Below are 19,221 nucleotides of genomic sequence, written 5' to 3'. Positions count from 1 at the left end.
CTTTACCCGTTTTTTTATTTTCTTTTGAAAGCAACTATATCATATATGTGCACCTTTTTTTTTTCATTTTTTTTTCTCCTGTGGGGCTAGGGATCAAAGTATGCTAAGCAAACATTCTACCACCGACACCAATAGCCTATGTTCAGACTTGCAGTTCCTCAGTCTATTGTGAGACTCAGCCATATTTTTGGTAGCAGTTTATTTGTTATAATGACTGGTTGTTTACTGTATTCATATGTCAACATTTATTCCTTTTATCATTTAAATTTATTTGAATAAAATGTAACAAACTAAAAGTGAACACTTTTCAAATTGCACTCAGATATAAATCACAGAATATCCTCTTATCAAAGATATTCCTCTTCTCTGTGTATCTCCTTGAAATGCCTTTTTGTCTCTATTATAGCAACACCTAGTGGTGTCTGCAGAATACAGGTCTGGAAGTGTGCTGTCACAGTCCAACACTGACTGAGCTTTGGGAGCCTTCGGCTACAGCAATGACTATACCCAACTTGAGGCCATTTCAATTAGTCTTTGGTCTAAGACTGATAGTTAGGTAAGTCATCCAAAGACATTCAGCAAAGGCTAAGAACTACTAACTAGGCTAGCATTCTTTGTTGTTGTTGTTGTTGTTTGAGACAGGGTTTCTTTGTGTAGCTCTGGAGTCTATCCTGGCACTCACTCTGTAGACCAGGCTGGCCTCAAACTCACAGAGATCCGCCTGCCTCTGCCTCCTGAGTTCGGGGATTAAAGTTGTGCACCACCAACGCCCAGCCCTAGGCTAGTATTCTTAACCTTTAGCTGTAACAGCAGGATCACCTACAAGGCTCCTTCAACTGCAGGCGGATTGTCCCCACTCCTAGAGTGGGCTTCAGTAGACTGGAGGCAGAATCCAAGAATCTGCATGTTTAACAAATTTTCCATCAGGCTGATGCTGCTACAGGAACCATAGCAGAAGAGGCATAGAGACAGCCATCTCTAGAAATTTTGTACAGGAAAGAACTTCAATTCTGACAGCATAGGGGATTTATTGGAGTCACAGAGGAAGTTACCAACAAAATTACCACTCTAACAGAAGCCTCACAATCTTTCCTCTCACCTGATAGTGTCACAGATATTGATGAAAGTCAGGCTATCTGGGACTATGATTAAGAGACTACATTTCTGAAACAAAATTCAAAGGTTTGAAGGGGTGGGTTGTCTGGGCTCTGTTCCATATTGACTTAAGGTCAGATTTCAAACCTATCCTTGCTCTTTCAAGGTTAAAGGCCTAAGACCTAAAGGTTCAAGGTGTAGCTACTGAAGGATGTTTAGTCTAATGTTTGGCCATTGGATGTCTTGCCTAGATAACAGAATATCCTATCTAAGATGTGGTCACTAAATGTCCTGACCCTCAAGACCAGATAACTGGAGGAGGTTTGATCTAAGGTGTGGTTACTACATGCTTTGAGAATTAAGGAAGCAATTATATCTGTTTGTTCCTTGTACCATTGGTAAGGAAGTCCTTTTGTCCCCCCCCCCTTTTGGTAGGGGTACATAAGAACTTTGAGCAACAAATTTAAGGTGGATCTCAGTATTGACTGGATGCCCTCCTGACCTGTCTCTATCCTGTTTTTTCTCAAACCTCACTCCCCTTCTCAGGTCTGAACCATTCTAGTCAGCTGGACTGAACAGTGGATAGAATAACTCTTCTCCATAAACCTACTTGCAAAAACATAAGCATCCAGAGGATGTAGAAGCTGATACCACACCTGAATTCTAATCCATGCTCGGGAAGGGGCACATAGGCCTTCTTGGACCCCTTTGTCTCCATTAACCGCCTTTTAAAGACTTAGTTTCTACAACCTGCAGACACACTCACTAGGAGAGGAAATACATTGGTTAATTGTTATGTTACTCCCAAGCTCTCTTATACCATCAGATTTACTCTGTTGTTTCCTTTGGACTTTCAATATCACTCTCATTTGCTCCTTAAGGTAGGATTTCACTAAAAGTAGATGCCCTATTGCCACCCTGATATTTAGACAGTGCTGTGCCTAAGAGTCTGCGGTGACACACTGTTGGGTTGGGTGTAAGCCAGCCACGGGACACAGTGCACTGGCAGCAGGGATGTCTTTCAGAGCCACTGAAACCTGCCGTCATGGCTCCTGGAACTTCATTGGCATGATTTCCGTGGTGGTGTAGTTTTGCTTAGGGGACTGGGGAAGCTGGTAATTTATACTCACACCATAGGTGAGTCTCCTGTAGATCCAGGTGTGAGGACCTCTGGCAATATTGGGTGTTTAATGAGTAATCTTTAACCTCATTAAGTTGTCACATGTTTTGTTTTGCTTTTTTCTTTTGGAGGGTCTTGTTTAATGACAGAATTTTTATAATGTCTATTCTTTTGAGTAGTATGGAAAACATTTTTAGCTTAAGATTAAAGCAGGAACTGATTCTATCACACAAAAATAGAGAAGAGAAATGAAACTGCATATCTAGAGCAGGTGTGAGCATTCACATGTATCTTAAAATCTATTTCTACAGAAACAAAATTAAAACCTGCAGTTTTGATTGACCCAAGGAAAGACTTATGGACTCCTGACTACTGAACAAAACGAAATCAAGTTCATTGATGACAACAGCAATGTAGGGGAACACACACAAAAAGGGGTCTAAAATGAACCCAAACAAGCCCTGGCACTATGCTGGCCACACAACCATTGTCTTAGGCTACTGTCAGAATTCAAATTTTGTCTTGATTGCTGTCTAGAGCTTCTATATTTGAAGTAGGTGCAATTACTGTCTTTGTCTCATTGTCTTTAGTTGGGTCACTCCTTCTAAGCATTTTCAGTTACCTACATCCACACAGATGTGTATACATAGCTTCAACAGGTGCCAGTCAAACTTAACTAACAGATCATTAAAGTCATCTCTTCACCTTACCACAGAGAGTCATTCCCTTTCTTTACTGGTCATGATGGACATACCCACAATATATAGATGACAGTAGAAAAAGAAAACGTAACCAGCATACAAATACATTTTTTTTGAGATAGTGTGCTCAATTACATGGTCTCTCTGTTTTCCAATTCTAAACACTTTAAACAATCAAAACTGGTTGCTCTAATATTTTCACAAGCCATAGTATGTTACAAAGATATGCAGTGGGTAGTCTGCAAGCTTTAGGACTCAAATTCTATCACTGACCACATGATTACTTCTCCTGTAAAGGATTTCTTAGCTATTAAATAATAAGTCACTGACTAGAGGAAACAATTTCCAAGTCACATCTGATAAGGACCTATCTAGGATATATGCAAACAATCCATATAAAATAATAATAATAAGCCGGGTGTTGGTGGCGCACGCCTTTAATCCCAGCACTCGGGAGGCAGAGGCAGGCGGATCTCTGTAAGTTCGAGGCCAGCCTGGTCTCCAAAGTGAATGCCAGGATAGGCTCCAAAGCTACACAGAGAAACCCTGTCTCAAAAAACCAATAATAATAATAATAATAATAATAATAATAATAATAATAGCAATAGTAATAAACCAAATTTTATAAGTGGACAACAAGTCTGAACACATATACCAAAGAAGATAGATACATGTCTGACTTAATCACTTGTAAATATGCTGAGTCAACAAGTCCTTAGAAATATACAAATTAAAACCACAGTGATATTTCACAAACCCACCAGAATGGCAATAATAAAAATGCACTGGCATTTACAACTGAAGATGAGAACGTGGAACCTCTTCATGGGGGGGACCCTGTTGAACTTTTCCTGAGGAGATGTAAACAAACCTATTTCTAGTAGATAGAGCACAGATTCCATCCAACACTAGCTTGGTGAATCGATGAATTTATTGGGTTTACTTCCAGGACTACTTGTAAACAATTACTTAAAGAACATGGATGACCCCCAAATAGTCATATCAAACAAAAGGTCTCATCTCAGGGGAGAAACACATCCTCATGGCTTCATATCTGGAATCTCTCCGTATCACCCATCCTCCCAAATAAACTTCTACCTGCTATATACTCTAGCACAGAGGTTGTCAACCTGTGAGTCATGATCCATTTGGGAGTTCAAATGATCCTTCCATAGGGCTCATCTAAGATGATTAGAAAACAGAGATTTATATTAAGATTCAGAACAGCAGCACAATTATAGTTATGAAGTAGCAATGAAAATAATTTTATGGTTGGGGTTCACCACAGCATGAGGAACTGTATTAAAGGGTCACAGCATTAGGAAGGTTGAGAACTGCTCTAGCACTTCCTGTCTCCTGACCCCCTTCTTAGGAGGTGATGTCTATTGGCCCAATTGCAAGGGTGGCTTACAGCAACCGTAGCTGCCCTGATTAACGTAGTGGTAGCTGTTATGCTTGGAGGCCAGGGTTCCATAATTACGTTCTGCTGCTCTCCCATCCTTTCAGCCCCCTCTTGCATGGTGTTTCCTTAGCCTTGGATGTATGGCTATTTTCCTCCATTTGTGGTTGAACCCTGGACTGCAGCCACAGTCACCTGTTTGACTAAATATGTCTCTATAGTAACTACTCTTCACTGCAAAAAGAGTCTTTCCTCTGACAAAGGCTGACATTAGCAGCAATGTATAGGTGTAAATATAAATTCTTAGAAGGCAATGGGTGGACACATCACGTCCATTTAGCAGAGCAGCAACAGTAGCTTCCCTGCTAGGTCCTATGACTTCACTAGCTATGGTCTTTTGACTAGACACTTACAATACCAAATGTGAATTCCCTCTTGTAACATGAGCCTCAAATCTAGTAGGAAAGTAGTTGTTGTTTTTGTAACAATCATGTCACTGGTGCATTGGTGGGTACACCTAGCCTAGCATATTGGTGATAGAGCAAGCAGCACCCCCTCCCCCAAACTAGGTAGAACAGCTGATGGTATTTTCCTCCAGCAGTTTGAACAGTATCTTCTGCTGCCATGAAAGCTAGCCAGGAGGGAGAAGCTTACAGTTCATCCCAGCTGTATTTCTCCATGTCCTATAATAAAGACTATATTACCATCAGTAGTAGGGACTTACCATCTAGTTCTTGTGGGCCATCAACAGCAGTTTTAATTACTCGTATTGTTTGGGGGACTTCAGAGACCTCTACAGAGTATGGGCAGATCTCTGGATGTTCACCACCTCCCAGCCTGAGTATCAGTTGTTCTCAGGAGTCAGCAGCTAAGGGACTACTAAAGAAAGATGTTAGAAAGTCCAATCACTCAAATCAACTGTTTCCTCAAAAGAGCAATGCATGGATGGCAAGCACTATTTGGTTTAGCCCTTTGTAAGACAAAATTCATAGAAAAAATCATAAAAAAATGTATAGACACAGAACAATGATTAGTTCCTTGGGGCTGGAGTTAGGAAATGGGACTGACTATATGGGGTGATGTTCTAAAGCTGGATTGTGTGATAATTACACAGCATTGTAAATTTACCACATCAGTAGATTATATACTTTTTAAAAATAGGTAAATTTATGTTGTATAAATTGTACCTCAAAAAAATTTAATGTAGACAGAATTATTACTCCATTATGGAAAAAGCTTTTGCAGCAGTTTATAGAATTTACAGAATAATGAAGAACAATATTTTTACCTGTGGTTCTCAACTATTCCAAGGCTCCTAAATACCTTTTGAAAGGGAAAGCAGTTGTAGCCTTCAATAGCTGAATTGGACTTTAAGTATAAATTAAGAAAACATAGAACTTAAGGTAAACTCAGGGAAATAATGTTAATTGAATTTGCATTTAATGAATTACAACTATCACATATACACACACTAGATATCTAAGACACATTTAGTCAGGCTACTGACCATATGAGTTTCACACATGGGGTCTTCAGCTCTGTGATCTCAGTGGAGATGCTGAAAGGATGGTTGTCCTCAGCTGAAACTCCCCTAAGACTATTTGCCTCCTTGATACAATATTGAACACGGGAGGGCAAAAGGACTCAGTTCAATTCCATGATGTGTTCAGTCCTCTCTGCAGCTTAAGGGGAGAAGGTTGTTCCCTTTGTGGCCTGCAGAACATCCAGTGAATGGGCAAACTAATATGACCACAGAACAAGGGAAACTTCACAACTGGACAAATATAGAAAGGTTGACCAGTAGAATGCCTATCGGAACACATTATTGAACATTTATGGGTTTCTTTTTGATCTCTGTCTTGTCCACAAGGGTCCACTGCAGTAATACTTGGTGGTATCACTACAGGTCGACAAAGCAGGTCTTTCATGACATGTTCATCATCCCCTGAAGATAGGCTACCTCAAACAAAGGCTTCCTTGCTACAGGACTTTTATTTTTGTAGGGTTTTCTCCATGATTTCCAGGCAGGAACTGGCATCGAGAATGTCCAGCCCTCCAACTGAGGCCTTCCCGCATATAAATCAGTTACTTGACAGGACCTGAAATGTCCTTGTCTACTGCCAAGAAATGAATTCCAAACCCTTCCCTAAATTGTATACAGGAAACACTTGCCAGTTTCAGCAAGTTGTTGTTTCTGTCCACTGGCAGCTGCTCACACTGCACCTGCCTCATGACAGCTGGCAACCATAGTCCTGGGAAGGGAAGAAATGGGTGAATCTTAGTTTTTAACTGTGGAACAGCTCTTACACTTCCACATAGTTTGCCCAGTATGTTCTTGGGTGAAATAAAATAAATTCCCTCTTCTCACTGTTTCCAGACTTTCTGAGAGTGGCACAGAATACTAAATTTTTCCCTCCAGAGGAACAATAAGACCTATTGTCAGAGTATATCACCAAAAAACATACTGAATGGAAATTATAGTTAAAAACTCTGTTTCATGTGGGCTGAAGAAATGGCTCAATGGTTAAGAGAACTAGCTACTCTTCCAGAGGTCTGTAGTTCAAGTCTCAGCACCCTGTAACTCAAGTCCTAGGGGATTTAATACCCTCTTATGGTCTCCTTGGGCACCAAGCATGAGTGTGGCACAAAGACATATGTTCAGAAAAAAATTCATATACACATAAAAAGTAAAAATATAAACAAGCTATTCCACTTTATGTTTCCTGACTTTGCAAACACAGGGTAACATTCTGGGCTGAGGGATTTCAGGGCTGTTCTTCAGAGTGTCTAACATCAAATCCTGGTAGTTCCAAAGGGCTGATTCATTTCCTGTATCATTGAGAATAATTGTCCTATGTTACCATGATTTTTCTTGATAATTGTGAAATAAAAAACAACAGGTTAACTAAAATATACTCAACAAATAGATTTATGATTAGTCAAGAAAAATAAATTGTGGATTGGATAAGATCACCCACAACTGTGCAAACATTTGTTACTTCAATAGGCCAATGTATGTTTGAAATGAGAGTTCATTGTAAAGGACTATGTCTTTTTCAATTCACTTTGCATTCTTAGTTAACTGTTATTTTAAAAATAAACCCCTCCATCAATTGATTTATTCAGCTTCCTGTGTATGTGCATGTGATAACAATTAGTGTTATAGAAATAGGTTCCAGTTTGACAAAGAAACCAAGATAAATTGTAACATTATTACTGCTGGAAACATACTTTCTAGAACTTGCTGCTGCACCAAATTTGCAAATCCTGTTATTGAAGGGTTCACTTCTCACAAGTATTAAAAATAGCTTAAGGCAAGCCTAACTCTTCTGGTTGAAGCATTTTCACTGGTGGTGTCTGCTTCCTCCTTTAGTGGAGAGGGATTCATGTCAAGCTTGTTTCTTTCTTTTTTCCAAGAATATTGGTAGATATTCTTTGCAGGCCCACAAGCCTCTTAGAATAAATCGAAATAAAATGTCTACGGCAAAAATGACAAAGGAACATTTCCTCTGTAGAATACAAAAAGCTGTTATTGGCTCAATGGGTAAAGGCACTTGCCACCAAGTGGGAAGATGTGAGTTCAATTCCCTGAACACACATGAGGGAAGGAAATAACTGTTTTGAGTTGTCTCCTGACCTCCATTCACTCTCTGTAGCACGCATAAAAGCATGGAGACATGCATTGTACTGGCTAGTTGGGCATCAACTTGACATAAACTAGAGTCATTTGAGAGGAGGGAACCTCAATTAAGAAAATGAATCCATAAGATCAGGCTGTGCACAAGCCTGTAGAGCATTTTCCTAATTAGTGATGGGGGAAGGGCCCAGCCCATTGTGGGTGGTGCCATCCCTGGACTGATGGCTCTAGATTCTATAAGAAAGCAGGCTGAGCAAACCATGGGGAGCAAGTCAGTAAGCAGCAGTCCTCCGTGGCCTCTGTATCAGCTCCTACCTCCAGGTTACTGGCCTGAGTTCCTGTGTTGAACAGTGCTGTGGAAACGTAAGCCAGATAAACCCTTTCTTTCCTGTTGCTTTGGTCATGGTGTTTGATCATAGCAATAGAAAACTTATGTAAGACATGCACATGCCAAAAATAAATAAATGAATTTTTAAAGTTGATGGTATGGAAGCCAAGGTCTCTGGATGCTGGGAAGAACAGGTAGGTGTAAGACGCATGAGGAAAGGTGGACTGGTGGGTTCTAAGTTACAGCTTCATAGGAGGGGGAAGGTGGGCTATGGAGGGTGCCCATGGAGAGAGATAATTACTGCGTATTTCAAAAAGCTAGATATTCAGTGTTTTCATGATTAAAAAAAAATGCCAAATGTTTGAGATGTTTAACCTGATTTACACATTACACAAAGCATACATTTATCAAAACATCACACAATATTCCACAAATATTTACATTTTTGTTTTTATTAGTCAACTTAAAAACAAATTTTATGTAAATTTAAAAGATTGAAAACAGCTACAAGATGAATTTCTTGACAAAAGCAGCTGTTATATATCAGGCATTTCCTGTGTTTATATTCACTTTACGTTTACAGTGGCAATCACATACTTGTTAGACAAAGGGATGGACAGGAACTGTCACAGAGGAGAGGGGCTCAGGGCCACAATGGTCAGAGGCAGGGGCAGGATTCAAACAGTTCTTTTTTTTCTTCTCTTTTTGGTTTTTCGAGACAGGGTTTCTCTGTGTAACAGTCCTGGTATCCTGGAACTCGATTTGTAGACCTGGCTGGCCTGGAACTCACTTGATATCAGTCTGCCTCTGCCTCCCTAGTGCTGGGATTAAAGGTGTGCACCACCACTGCCCAGCTTCAAACAGTTCTTTCTCCCTCAGAATCACTTTGTTGCTTGCTCTTCCTTAAGAGCTATGCCATCTGTCCAAGGCCTGGATTTGACAGAAGTATACCTTATTTTGTAATATTACTTTCAATTGAAGTGACCTTTACATACAATAAAGTCGAATCACAAGTGTCAAGTATTGTACTTCTGTACCTGTGCAAACACCTGAATCGAGATGCATCTCTTGTGTCTGGTTTCCTTCACCCACTGTGTCTGTGAAGTGATCAGTGAACAAGACGAAATTTTATTTTAACTTAATGTTAATTCCAAGGATATTTGAAAAAAATTTAAATGGAAAAGTTGATTTTAAAGTAGCATTTAAATTATTTAATGTACAACTTAATATTAAAACTTTAATTTATGTACTTAAAATTGATACTGGTATTGTAACTAGGATTTGATGAAATACTGGTGTCCCCCGGTTGGCTCCTGTCAAAGTTAAGTTTTTTTGTTTGTTTGTTTTGTTTTTGTTGTTGTTGTTGTTGTTTGAGACAGGCATGCTCTGGCCTCTGGGCTCAGTCCTTCTACTTTAACTTTTGTAGACTATAGCCAGAAGTCATCTGTATTAGTTGGTTTTGTTTGTTTGATTTTCTTGTTATAGTGATAAAATACAAAAACAACTCAAGGAAGAAAGGGTTTATTCAGCTCATAGTTCCAGGATAAACATCATGGCAGGGAATTCCTATCACAAAGAGGTTTGAAGCAATTGGGCACCGTCAGAAGTGAATGATGGACACTTTGTGCTGTTTGGTCTCTGACAAGGGCGCCATGGCAGAAAATGTGGTACTGCCAATCAATCATGTGGCTTCAGGCAGACAGATACATGAAGACAAGAGGGGACAACAGAGGCCCAGACACATGATGATACATTCCCACGAGAACTGATATGTCCTCAGGAGAAACAGTCCAGCCTCACTGGATATTATCAGCTCTCTTTAAAGCCTTACACCTCAACATAGCTACAACACCAGCCACATTTCAACACCAGCTTCAGTAAGAGATGATTCCATCCAAACAATAGTGCACAGAAGTAAAAGATGCAAGCACCTGTGTAATTGTGGTGTTCGTTTGGATTCTTTAAGAGATGTATGTGTGAGATTTTTGGGGGGAGGCGAATGCTTTCCTGTATATGTGATGGTTGACAGAATTGTGGGAATCACTGGGATGAGCCTGACCAATGAGAATTTGTGGAAAATGGTCCTGTGATTTTCCGGACTACTGACAATTAACCAAATGAGCGATAGAAATTCCAAGGCAAGATGAGAGAAGAGGGTATCTCTGTTCTATTTGAATGGCTTTTGAATAGGACAGTCATCCAAGACAGAAAAGAAACAATGTGATGAAGAAAAAGGGAGAGCCACAGAGGACAAAGAGAGAGCTGTGCTAATGTCACATATACATTTAATTAGGAAAACAAGTTTCTAAGAGTGCAATAATTACTTCTCATAAGCACAACTGAAATACAGGCTTTAGAGATACAGACCCCATTTATATCTCTATGTCCCTGGTATCTTATCTTTTTCTTTGACCACTCTGCAGGTAGCATGAAAACAGGGCACTCATTAGAAACTGCCATTTATTCATTTTATATTATTTTTAAACGGTAGTATAGGTGCCAGCTACACAGCACACACACACACACACACACACACACACACACACACACACACACACACACACACATACACACACACAACTCCTTCGTACATGCCTGTAATAACTCTCATTTCCTCCTGATAGTCATCACTGTGCTAAATGGTCATCAGTTACAGCTAAGCACCTACATGCTATCCAGTAGCCTGGGACTCAAGCGGGATCTTTAGAAAAAAAGTTACAATTGTCCAAAATGAGGAAGAGGGGAGAATGGTCAAGAAGCTCATACAAGAGCCCTAGAGTACTAGTGAGGGAAATAACAGGCTTGTCTAATCAGTAATGTATGGTATTTCACAGGCTCTAACCCTAGTAATTTACATGCATGGTTCTGGAGTCAGATGGCCAAGCAAGCTCAAACTCTGAAGCTAAAGCTTATTGTTTGTTTGTGAAATTACTGACACTTTCCCAATTGTATGATACTTATTTTTCTTATTACTATGACACAGCACCTGAAAATAAAGCAACATTAAAAAATAATATATCACCCATGAGTTCTTTCTTTTTTTTTTTGTTTTTTTGTTTTTTTTTTTTTTTGTTTGTTTTTTGAGACAGGGTTTCTCTGTGTAGCTTTGGAGCCTATCCTGGCACCGCTCTGGAGACCAGGCTGGCCCCAAACTCACAGAGATCCGCCTGCCTCTGCCTCCCGAGTGCTGGGATTAAAGGTGTGTGCCACCAACGCCCAGCTCTCACCCATGGTTTCTAAGACAAAATTAAAATCATTCAATAATGCAGAGTTTGAAAGGTGACTGATAATCAAAGGATGAAGCAGGTCAGAAAAAAGTGAGCAGCAATGATTCTGTTGGTGTATTTTGTGTTGCTGTAACGTAAAGTACTTTATAAAATAGTAACATTTATCTGGCTCACAATTCTGGTAATGAAAGGGTCAAAGACCATGGTAAATGGCTTCTTTTGAGTCCCTTCTGGCAAGAACTCACTCAATTCCTTGCAAGGGTGGTTCTTTCATGACCTAATTAGCTTATGCTGAGCCCCTCTTCTTAGGAGTGTCTCCCACTTCAAGGCCACAACACTAGGGCCAATGCTTCCAGTATATAATCCAGGAGGCTCATGCCATATCCTAACTACAACAGACAGCAATCAACTATTATTGCATCACAGAAAACAGAAAAACCTGCATAAAATAGGCACGATAGAAATTTCAATAGTTGTAATCTACTAAAAAATCAGGCATTTTAGAATTGTACATTCACTGCCTTGAGATTAGTGATTTGCCAAGGTTTAAAAGCACGTTGAATACATTAATTTACCCTTCTCTAGAAGACTCGTGAATGCAAAAAACAGCAAACAGGAAACAGCTGCTGAAGTACAAAGGAAGAGGCAAATAAAACCAGCAAGGGAGCCAGAGCATATGGCCCGAAGGATCCACTCGTGTGCAGCATTACACTTTCAGAAAAGGAACAGAGACACTATTTGCAGAAATAATGGATGGCAGTTTTCTGAGTCTCATGTTAAAGATACCATCAGATTTCAGGGGCTCAGAAAATTTCACATAGAACAAAGTACATTCACGGTGGTGAAATCAGTTAAAGGGCTGAAACAAAATAGAAAAAAAAAAAAAAAAAAAAAAGGTCGTTTTGTGAGATAAGTCTTACGTAGCCCAGGTTAGACTCAAACTTGCCATGTAGCAGAGGCTAACTCCTGATCTTTCTGCCACCACTTCATTGCTGGTATCAGAGTGTGCCACTATGGTCAGCAGGTTCTGACCTTCTGTCACTCACTGGTATCATCCCTTAAGGGCTCTAAGGTAACTAGTTCTTCCTTGCAGCACCTTGAACAGACCAACAAGTCTTCCTCTCAAGGCTTCCCAATGTTTTTCCTGCCTGAAACATTGTCTTAGGTAGGATTTCTATTGCTGTGAGGAAACACCAAGACCATGACAAAGAAAAATATTTAATTGGGGTGTTCTACATTTTCAGAGGTTCAGTCCATTAACATCATGGTGCAACATGGTGGTATGCAGGCAGATATGGTGCTGGAGAAGTAGCTGAGAGTTCTGCATCTTCACACAGGCAACAGGAAGTGGTCTGAGACACTGGGAATGGCTTGAGCATATATGAGAACCCAAAGCCTGACTCCACAGTGACACGTCCTCCAACAATGCTGTATCTACTCCAAAAAAGTCACACCTCTTAATAGTGCTCCTCCCTTTAGGGGCCATTTTCTTTCAAACCAACACAAACATTCTTCTCATGTTTCCTACCCCTCTTTGCAATGAGAAGCTTTAAAAATAATTTCTCATTCCTCACCTACTTGAGCATCTCACCTCTAGCCCACTGGGCTCTGACTTCTGACCCTGCTACTCCCCCAAGCTTTATTTTGTCTCATAGAGTATTGCTTACTGTCCATTCTGTTTATTAACAGTTCATCACTACAAGGGCAATTTTAATTAAATGTGTTAATATATACAAATGCCTAGAATCTATTGCTATGATTAGTAGCTATTTAATCTATAATTCTTTTGTAGAATGATAACAAGCAGTCAGATTGACAAGCTTTCACTGCCAATCAATCATACTTAATACATTAATTTATTTCTTGCTGCCACAGCTGGCAAATGCTATAGGATAGGTGTTGTAAAACTGTTGCTGTAACAGCTAGGAATGCTTCTGGCTGCACATAACTGGATTTTTGATTGGCAGTAGCTTTTGAGATAATATTTATTTATTTTACAAGTGCCCTGGAATCTAGCTGAAGCCTTTGACAGCAGCAAAGCAAGGATTCCAGCACAATCAACAACTGTTTAAGGCCTTTGTCCTTCCCAATCACAAACCTGGCATTTTCTAGTTTCAGCAGAAACTATACAGGAAGGGCATATACTTATCCCTTTATGGAGTAGATTTTTCTTTTACATGATCAGATTATGATTCTATTCATGGCAGAGTCACCTCACCAAAAGAGAGCAGAAAGAGGAAAAAAAGATTTTTTTTGCTTTACTGTAGTGATTTGAATGAGTACATAGACTCAGACATTTCAACCCTTGGTCCCCAGTTGGAGGCACTTGGGGAAGTTTGGAGGGTGTGTTCTTGTTGGAAGAAATGTGTCACTAGAGGCAGGCTATGTGAGTTTAAAGCTCGCTCCATTTCCAGTTTGCTTTCAGCTTCCTGTTCCAGCTGCCATGTCTGCCTGTTGCCATGCCTCCCACCAGGACGGACTCTCACCTCCCTGAGACTATAAATCCAAATAAACTCTTCTATAAGTTGCTTAGGCCATGGTATTTTATCATAGCAACTGAAAGTAATACACTTAGGAAACTTGATATGCAACCCATGAGTACATATATATAGCTAATGCCAAGACACATACCTACTCCCTCTCCCTTGAAAAGCCCATATGCACACTTGGCTACACCCTACTTAAAAAGAGTAGCTTTCTTTTTTTTTTGAGAGGTCCACGCTCATACTCTTGAGTCTTACTTTTCTCTGAGTCAGTATCTCTTAAGCTTTGAGTTTAAGCCTAAATTAAAATATCTTCAATAAAATTTCTAATCCCGCTTCACTTTACATGGGCATTGTGTGTATCAGGAAAATCAGTCAAATGCAAAAATGCCTTTCAACATTAGAACAATGCACAATAATGTCAGATGAACAAATCACAGCTTCTACAAGAACACGTGTCAATTTCCAAATTTTTATAACAACAAAAGAGCCACAAGTCCAAAAGTAAGGCTTCACGTTTATTTCAATGGTTCAGAAAATATATACATACATATATACATGTACATATACGTCATATAATACATACATACACACATACATACATACATATATATATATATTATATATATATATATATATATATTACACATAGAGATTAAGGCACAAAGAAAATATAGTAAAATACGGAAATTAGGAATCTAAGTACAGCCGAGTGTTGGTGGCATACCCCTTTAATCCCAGCACTTGGGAGGCAGAGGCAGGCAGATCTCTTTGAGTTCAAGGCCAGCCTATTCTACAGAAAGAGTGCCAGGATAGACTCCAAAACTACACAGAGAAACCCTGTCTCGAAAAACAAAAACAAAAACAAAAGGAATCTAAGTACAGAGAGTGGAAAGTTCATTGCATTACCTAGCTACTTTTCTGTAGCTATATGATTTTAAACATAAGGACACATACTTCGGTAATCACACAAAGCTAATTTATACTGCCTACAAGTTGAAACCCTGGCAGAAAAGTGATAATTCAGAACAATGGAATTCTGGGAAGGATAAGCTTATAAGGGAGAATGTAGGGGACACCCTAAACATGCCTGCTGGGGGCTGGTTACAGGTGTGCCTGTATCACAGGAGCTTCTGATACTGCAAGTATCTCTACTCAAGTATGAATGTTGGATTTTCCTTTCTAGTTATTAATTATATAGTGCACACATTTTTCTGAGTATGTATTTCTAAACTGGGAAAAGGTAAAAACAATGGAATGACATATATAAAAGTATTTCTGAAAGAAAATCACTACGTGTGTGTGTCTGTGTGTGTGTGTGTGTGTGTGTGTGTGTGTGTATGTGTGTGTGTGTGTAAAAATAAATGGTTTTGCTTTATAAGATATAAGAAAGTTTTGTTAAGGAAGTCGCACACTTGAGTCAGGCTATGGAAATGTACTCGCTGTGAGCTAATCATCTTAATTTTTCAAGTTCTGATACAATCACTAATTCTCAACTGTGACAATAGATAGTATGTTTTTCTAAATAATTTCCATAGATTGTACAACATGCCACAGTAAGCTTCCACACATACTCTGTATAAGCAGCTTAAGTTTTATTGTGAAAACCTGAAAGTTTCTGTTGTTCAAAAGTTATAAAAAAAACTTATAATGCTCATGTGTCAGTTCTCCCTATTTTGAAGAGCCTTTTCTGACTGCCTCATTAGGACATCAGTGTGTTCACTGAGCCCTCTGCAGCTGAGTCTGTGCTGACAGGTCACCTAAGAGTCTCCATCGTCGTCATCCGAGTCAGTGCCAGCATCTAGATCCTCATCACTGTCCTCCTTCCCTCTGCAGCTTCTTCTGCGGTTAGAACCTTGATTTTCAGTATTTACTGAAGTTTCAGGTTCTTTATTAAACCTAAACAGAAGAAAAAGAAGAAAAGTTTATAATTATTACCTAGGCTTTCACTATTTAGTGGTAGAGGTTTAAAAAGCCTTTACTAGTTTCTTCCTATCAGGCACCTACAGAACAAAACAGAGAACCTCTTTTAAGACTAGATTCACTCAAGCCAGCAGATTCTAACACTGCTGTGGGAGGAGTGGGCTCAGGGTTAGTAAACGGAGTCCACGAAGGAAGACTGCTATGAAATAAGTCATTCTTCATAATGAATATGAAGCTAAAGAGTTGATGTTCCCAAACACAAATGTCATTTTATACTCTAATAGAAAAATTTAGTAAAAATGTGACCCTTTTCCTGTCATGTAGAAAAAATGCTTGTATTAGTGAGAGATATACAAGTTTAAACTGAGTTAGTGCTGTGATGGGGTAAGTACTTCTGTGTATGTTTATCTTATCGATTGTTAAATAAAATACTGTTTGGCCAATGAGACAGCAAGTTAGACGAGACTAGGAGTCAAAGAGGATTCTGGGAAATGTAGTAGAGAAGTGCTGATCCAGGCAGGAAGTGACATAGCAAGGAGACTCATATTTAAGTGAAGGAGAAACAGGAAGGGCCTCTTTTTCCCCTCCACTCCTGCTCCAACGGCACAATGTGATCCACCAACAAGGAGGGACGCCAATAAGGCATCCGATAAGATAAGTCTTATAAAATATATAGATTTATGATAATTAAGACTGAGCTAACAGATGAGGAATCCTAGTCATTGGCCAAGCAGCTTTGAACCTAATACAATTTCTGTGTATTCATTTGGGCCTAACTCGGGCGGGCGGCTGGGTAGAGCACACATGTGGCGGCGGGGCTCGGTGGCTTATGGTGGAAAGATTTATCGTAACAGTGCTGCCTAAGAGAAAGCTCATAGATGAATTACTAAAAACAAACCCCAAAATAGAAGGAAATACTCACGGAATAATGATGTCTTCTTTCTTCCCACATTTTGCACAAACTTCAAGTTCACAGGCACATGGCCTACACATAATGTGGTAAGAGTCCTTCACTGTCTTTTGCAAACATTTAACACTGAAAGAGGAAGGGAAAATTAAATACTGATTTTTACTACTTAAGATCTCTTTGTGGTAAGAGAAGCTGTGGCTGATGTATTGATTAAAGGCTTAAAAACTGAAAACTAGACTTAAAGCTCAAATATTTATCTATTGTATGTGTGTATGCTTGTGTGTACATGTGTGTACAGGCCAGAGATCAACCTGAAGTATCATTTCTCAGACACCAAGACCTTGTTCTTTCAGACAGAGTCTTTCACTGCCTTGGAGCTTGCACTGTAGGCCAGGCTGGCTGGCCAGCAAACTTCAGGGATGTGCCTGGCTACTTCCCCAACACTGAGAATGACAAGCACTGCATCTGGCTTTTCATGTGTGTTCTGGTGACTAAACTCAGGTACTCAAGCTTACACAGCAAGCATTTCACTGATTGATCTGTCTCCCCAGTTCCTAATGTTAAGCTCAGATATTTATCTTATGCCATGTTAAGTAACAGCATTTCTGGATCAAAACTCACAACAGCAAAATAGCACCTGATGGTTGTCTACCTCCTTAAAAGTTTTTAAGTGTCATCAAAAACTTGTTTAAATAATATCTATATGCAAAAACTAACTGCACATACCACCAACATACAATCCACAAAAAGAATAAAGCATGTAACAAAACTTCTGTAAATCCAATACATAGAACTTAAAACATTACTAAAAAAGACTGAACACCTACACTGGCTCTATCAACCACATCCAGGGCAGGTCCCATGCTAAGAGTACTTACTCAACATAAAATGAACTCAATGGTATTTTAATAGACTTTTTATTAGGGCATTCTTTGTTTTGATTTTCATTTTTGTCGGCTTTTTTGTTGTTTTTTTTCTTGTTTTATGCTATTGTTAATTTTATTTTTGTTTCCTGATTGTTTATTTGTTGGGGGGCATAAAAATGAGTGGGTAAAAGCTGGGAGGAGTTGGGAAAGGGGAAACATGAGCAAACTACATGAAGAAATTTAAAAAAAAATTGTTGGACATGGGTGGTGCAAGCCTTTAATCCCAGCACTTGGGACACAGGGGCAGCCTGGTCTACAGAGCGAGTGCCAGGATAGGCTCCAAAGCTACACAGAGAAACCTTGTATTGAAACCCCCCCCCCAAAAAAAAAGAAAAGAAAGAAAGAAAAAGAAAAAGAAAAAGAAAGAAAAAAAAGAAAAAGAAAAAGAAAGAAAATTGAAGACCTAACTATATGGGAAAATGCCCCATGTTTTTGGACTGGGGTAATCAATAAAGTGGCAATACTCCAACAAACCTACAGTACAGATACAATGAAATGTCTATTAAAATTCTGTCTGCTTTAATATTTCAAATTTTTATTATTATGTCTATTGTGATAATGTGATTGGTAACCTGTGTGTTGTTGCTATACATGCTTCAGAACACCAATAACTGTGATATTTAACACAGCAAAACAACTGGTGTCACGTGGGCTCTGACTATTCTGCTTACCAGACACCACCAGGACTCTTCCTTTCCCCCCTCCTCCTTTCCTACCTGTGTTCACAATACTGAAATTAGGCCACTCATTGTTCTACATGGCCCTGAATTGTTCAAGTGAATGGAAATCACTTATCTCTCTCTCATTTTAAATCAAAAGCCAGAAACAATTACACACAATGTGAGGAAGGTATGCAGAAAGCTAGAACTAAATGGGTAGCCAGATTGTAAAGGGAAAGATAAGTTCTTAAAGGGAATTAAAAGTGCTACTCTAGTGAACACAGGGATAACCAGACAGGAGAGGGGGGGGGATAGAGAAAGAGAGACAAAGAGAGACAGAGAGAGACAGAGACAGAGAGAGACAGAGAGAGAACACTGGTAAAGATAGAAGTTCCAACCTGCCACATTCTCACAACCAAAGCCTAGTCCAGAATAAGCCCCTAACTTGTTTTAATTCTACAGTGACCAAGGAAGGTGAGGAAAGTCTGAAGCTGGCTGGTGTTGGTCCATGAAGTTTTAAGGGAAGAGGCCATCTTTAAAACGTGTAAGTTCAAGGTCTCATCTAGGACCACAGCAGTGTAGACGATCTAGTTAACATGATGGTGGCTACATTGCAGATTCCCAGTGTAAACACAGTAGTGAAGAAGATGAATCCCAAGCCTTTTACTGATAGGGAGAAGTCAGTTCTGGGTTTCAAAGCTTGCCCAGAATGGCTGCTGTCTTGTTAGGGTCAGTGTAGATGCTGACTTTAAACAAAAAGCCAGTACTCACCTACAGTTTAGAAAATCCTGGGGTTCTTTAAACTATACTAAA

General features: G+C 39.5%; 1 protein-coding gene across 3 annotated transcripts in view; it reads right to left on the bottom strand.

Annotated features, from left to right (window-relative positions):
* Positions 1–14,495: 14,495 nt before the first annotated feature.
* C3H9orf85 (chromosome 3 C9orf85 homolog) overlaps positions 14,496–19,221 on the bottom strand; it is a 58,691-nt gene continuing 53,965 nt past the window's right edge. For 2 of the 3 annotated variants that reach the window (XM_027406536.2, XM_027406534.2), the window contains exons 3-4: positions 16,836–16,949; positions 14,496–15,889 (exon numbers count right to left, since the gene is read on the bottom strand). In XM_027406536.2, coding sequence (XP_027262337.1) covers positions 15,751–15,889; positions 16,836–16,949 — 253 coding nt within the window. In that variant the 3' untranslated portion in view covers positions 14,496–15,750. Of the gene's footprint in view, positions 15,890–16,835; positions 16,950–19,221 lie in introns of those variants that run through there. The other variant, XR_004769020.1, reaches the window with a different exon arrangement.

This window comes from Cricetulus griseus, chromosome 3 (genome assembly GCF_003668045.3).
Source record: "Cricetulus griseus strain 17A/GY chromosome 3, alternate assembly CriGri-PICRH-1.0, whole genome shotgun sequence".
Classification (NCBI taxonomy): Eukaryota; Metazoa; Chordata; class Mammalia; order Rodentia; family Cricetidae; genus Cricetulus; species Cricetulus griseus.
This window is presented reverse-complemented; position numbering and strand designations above follow the sequence as displayed.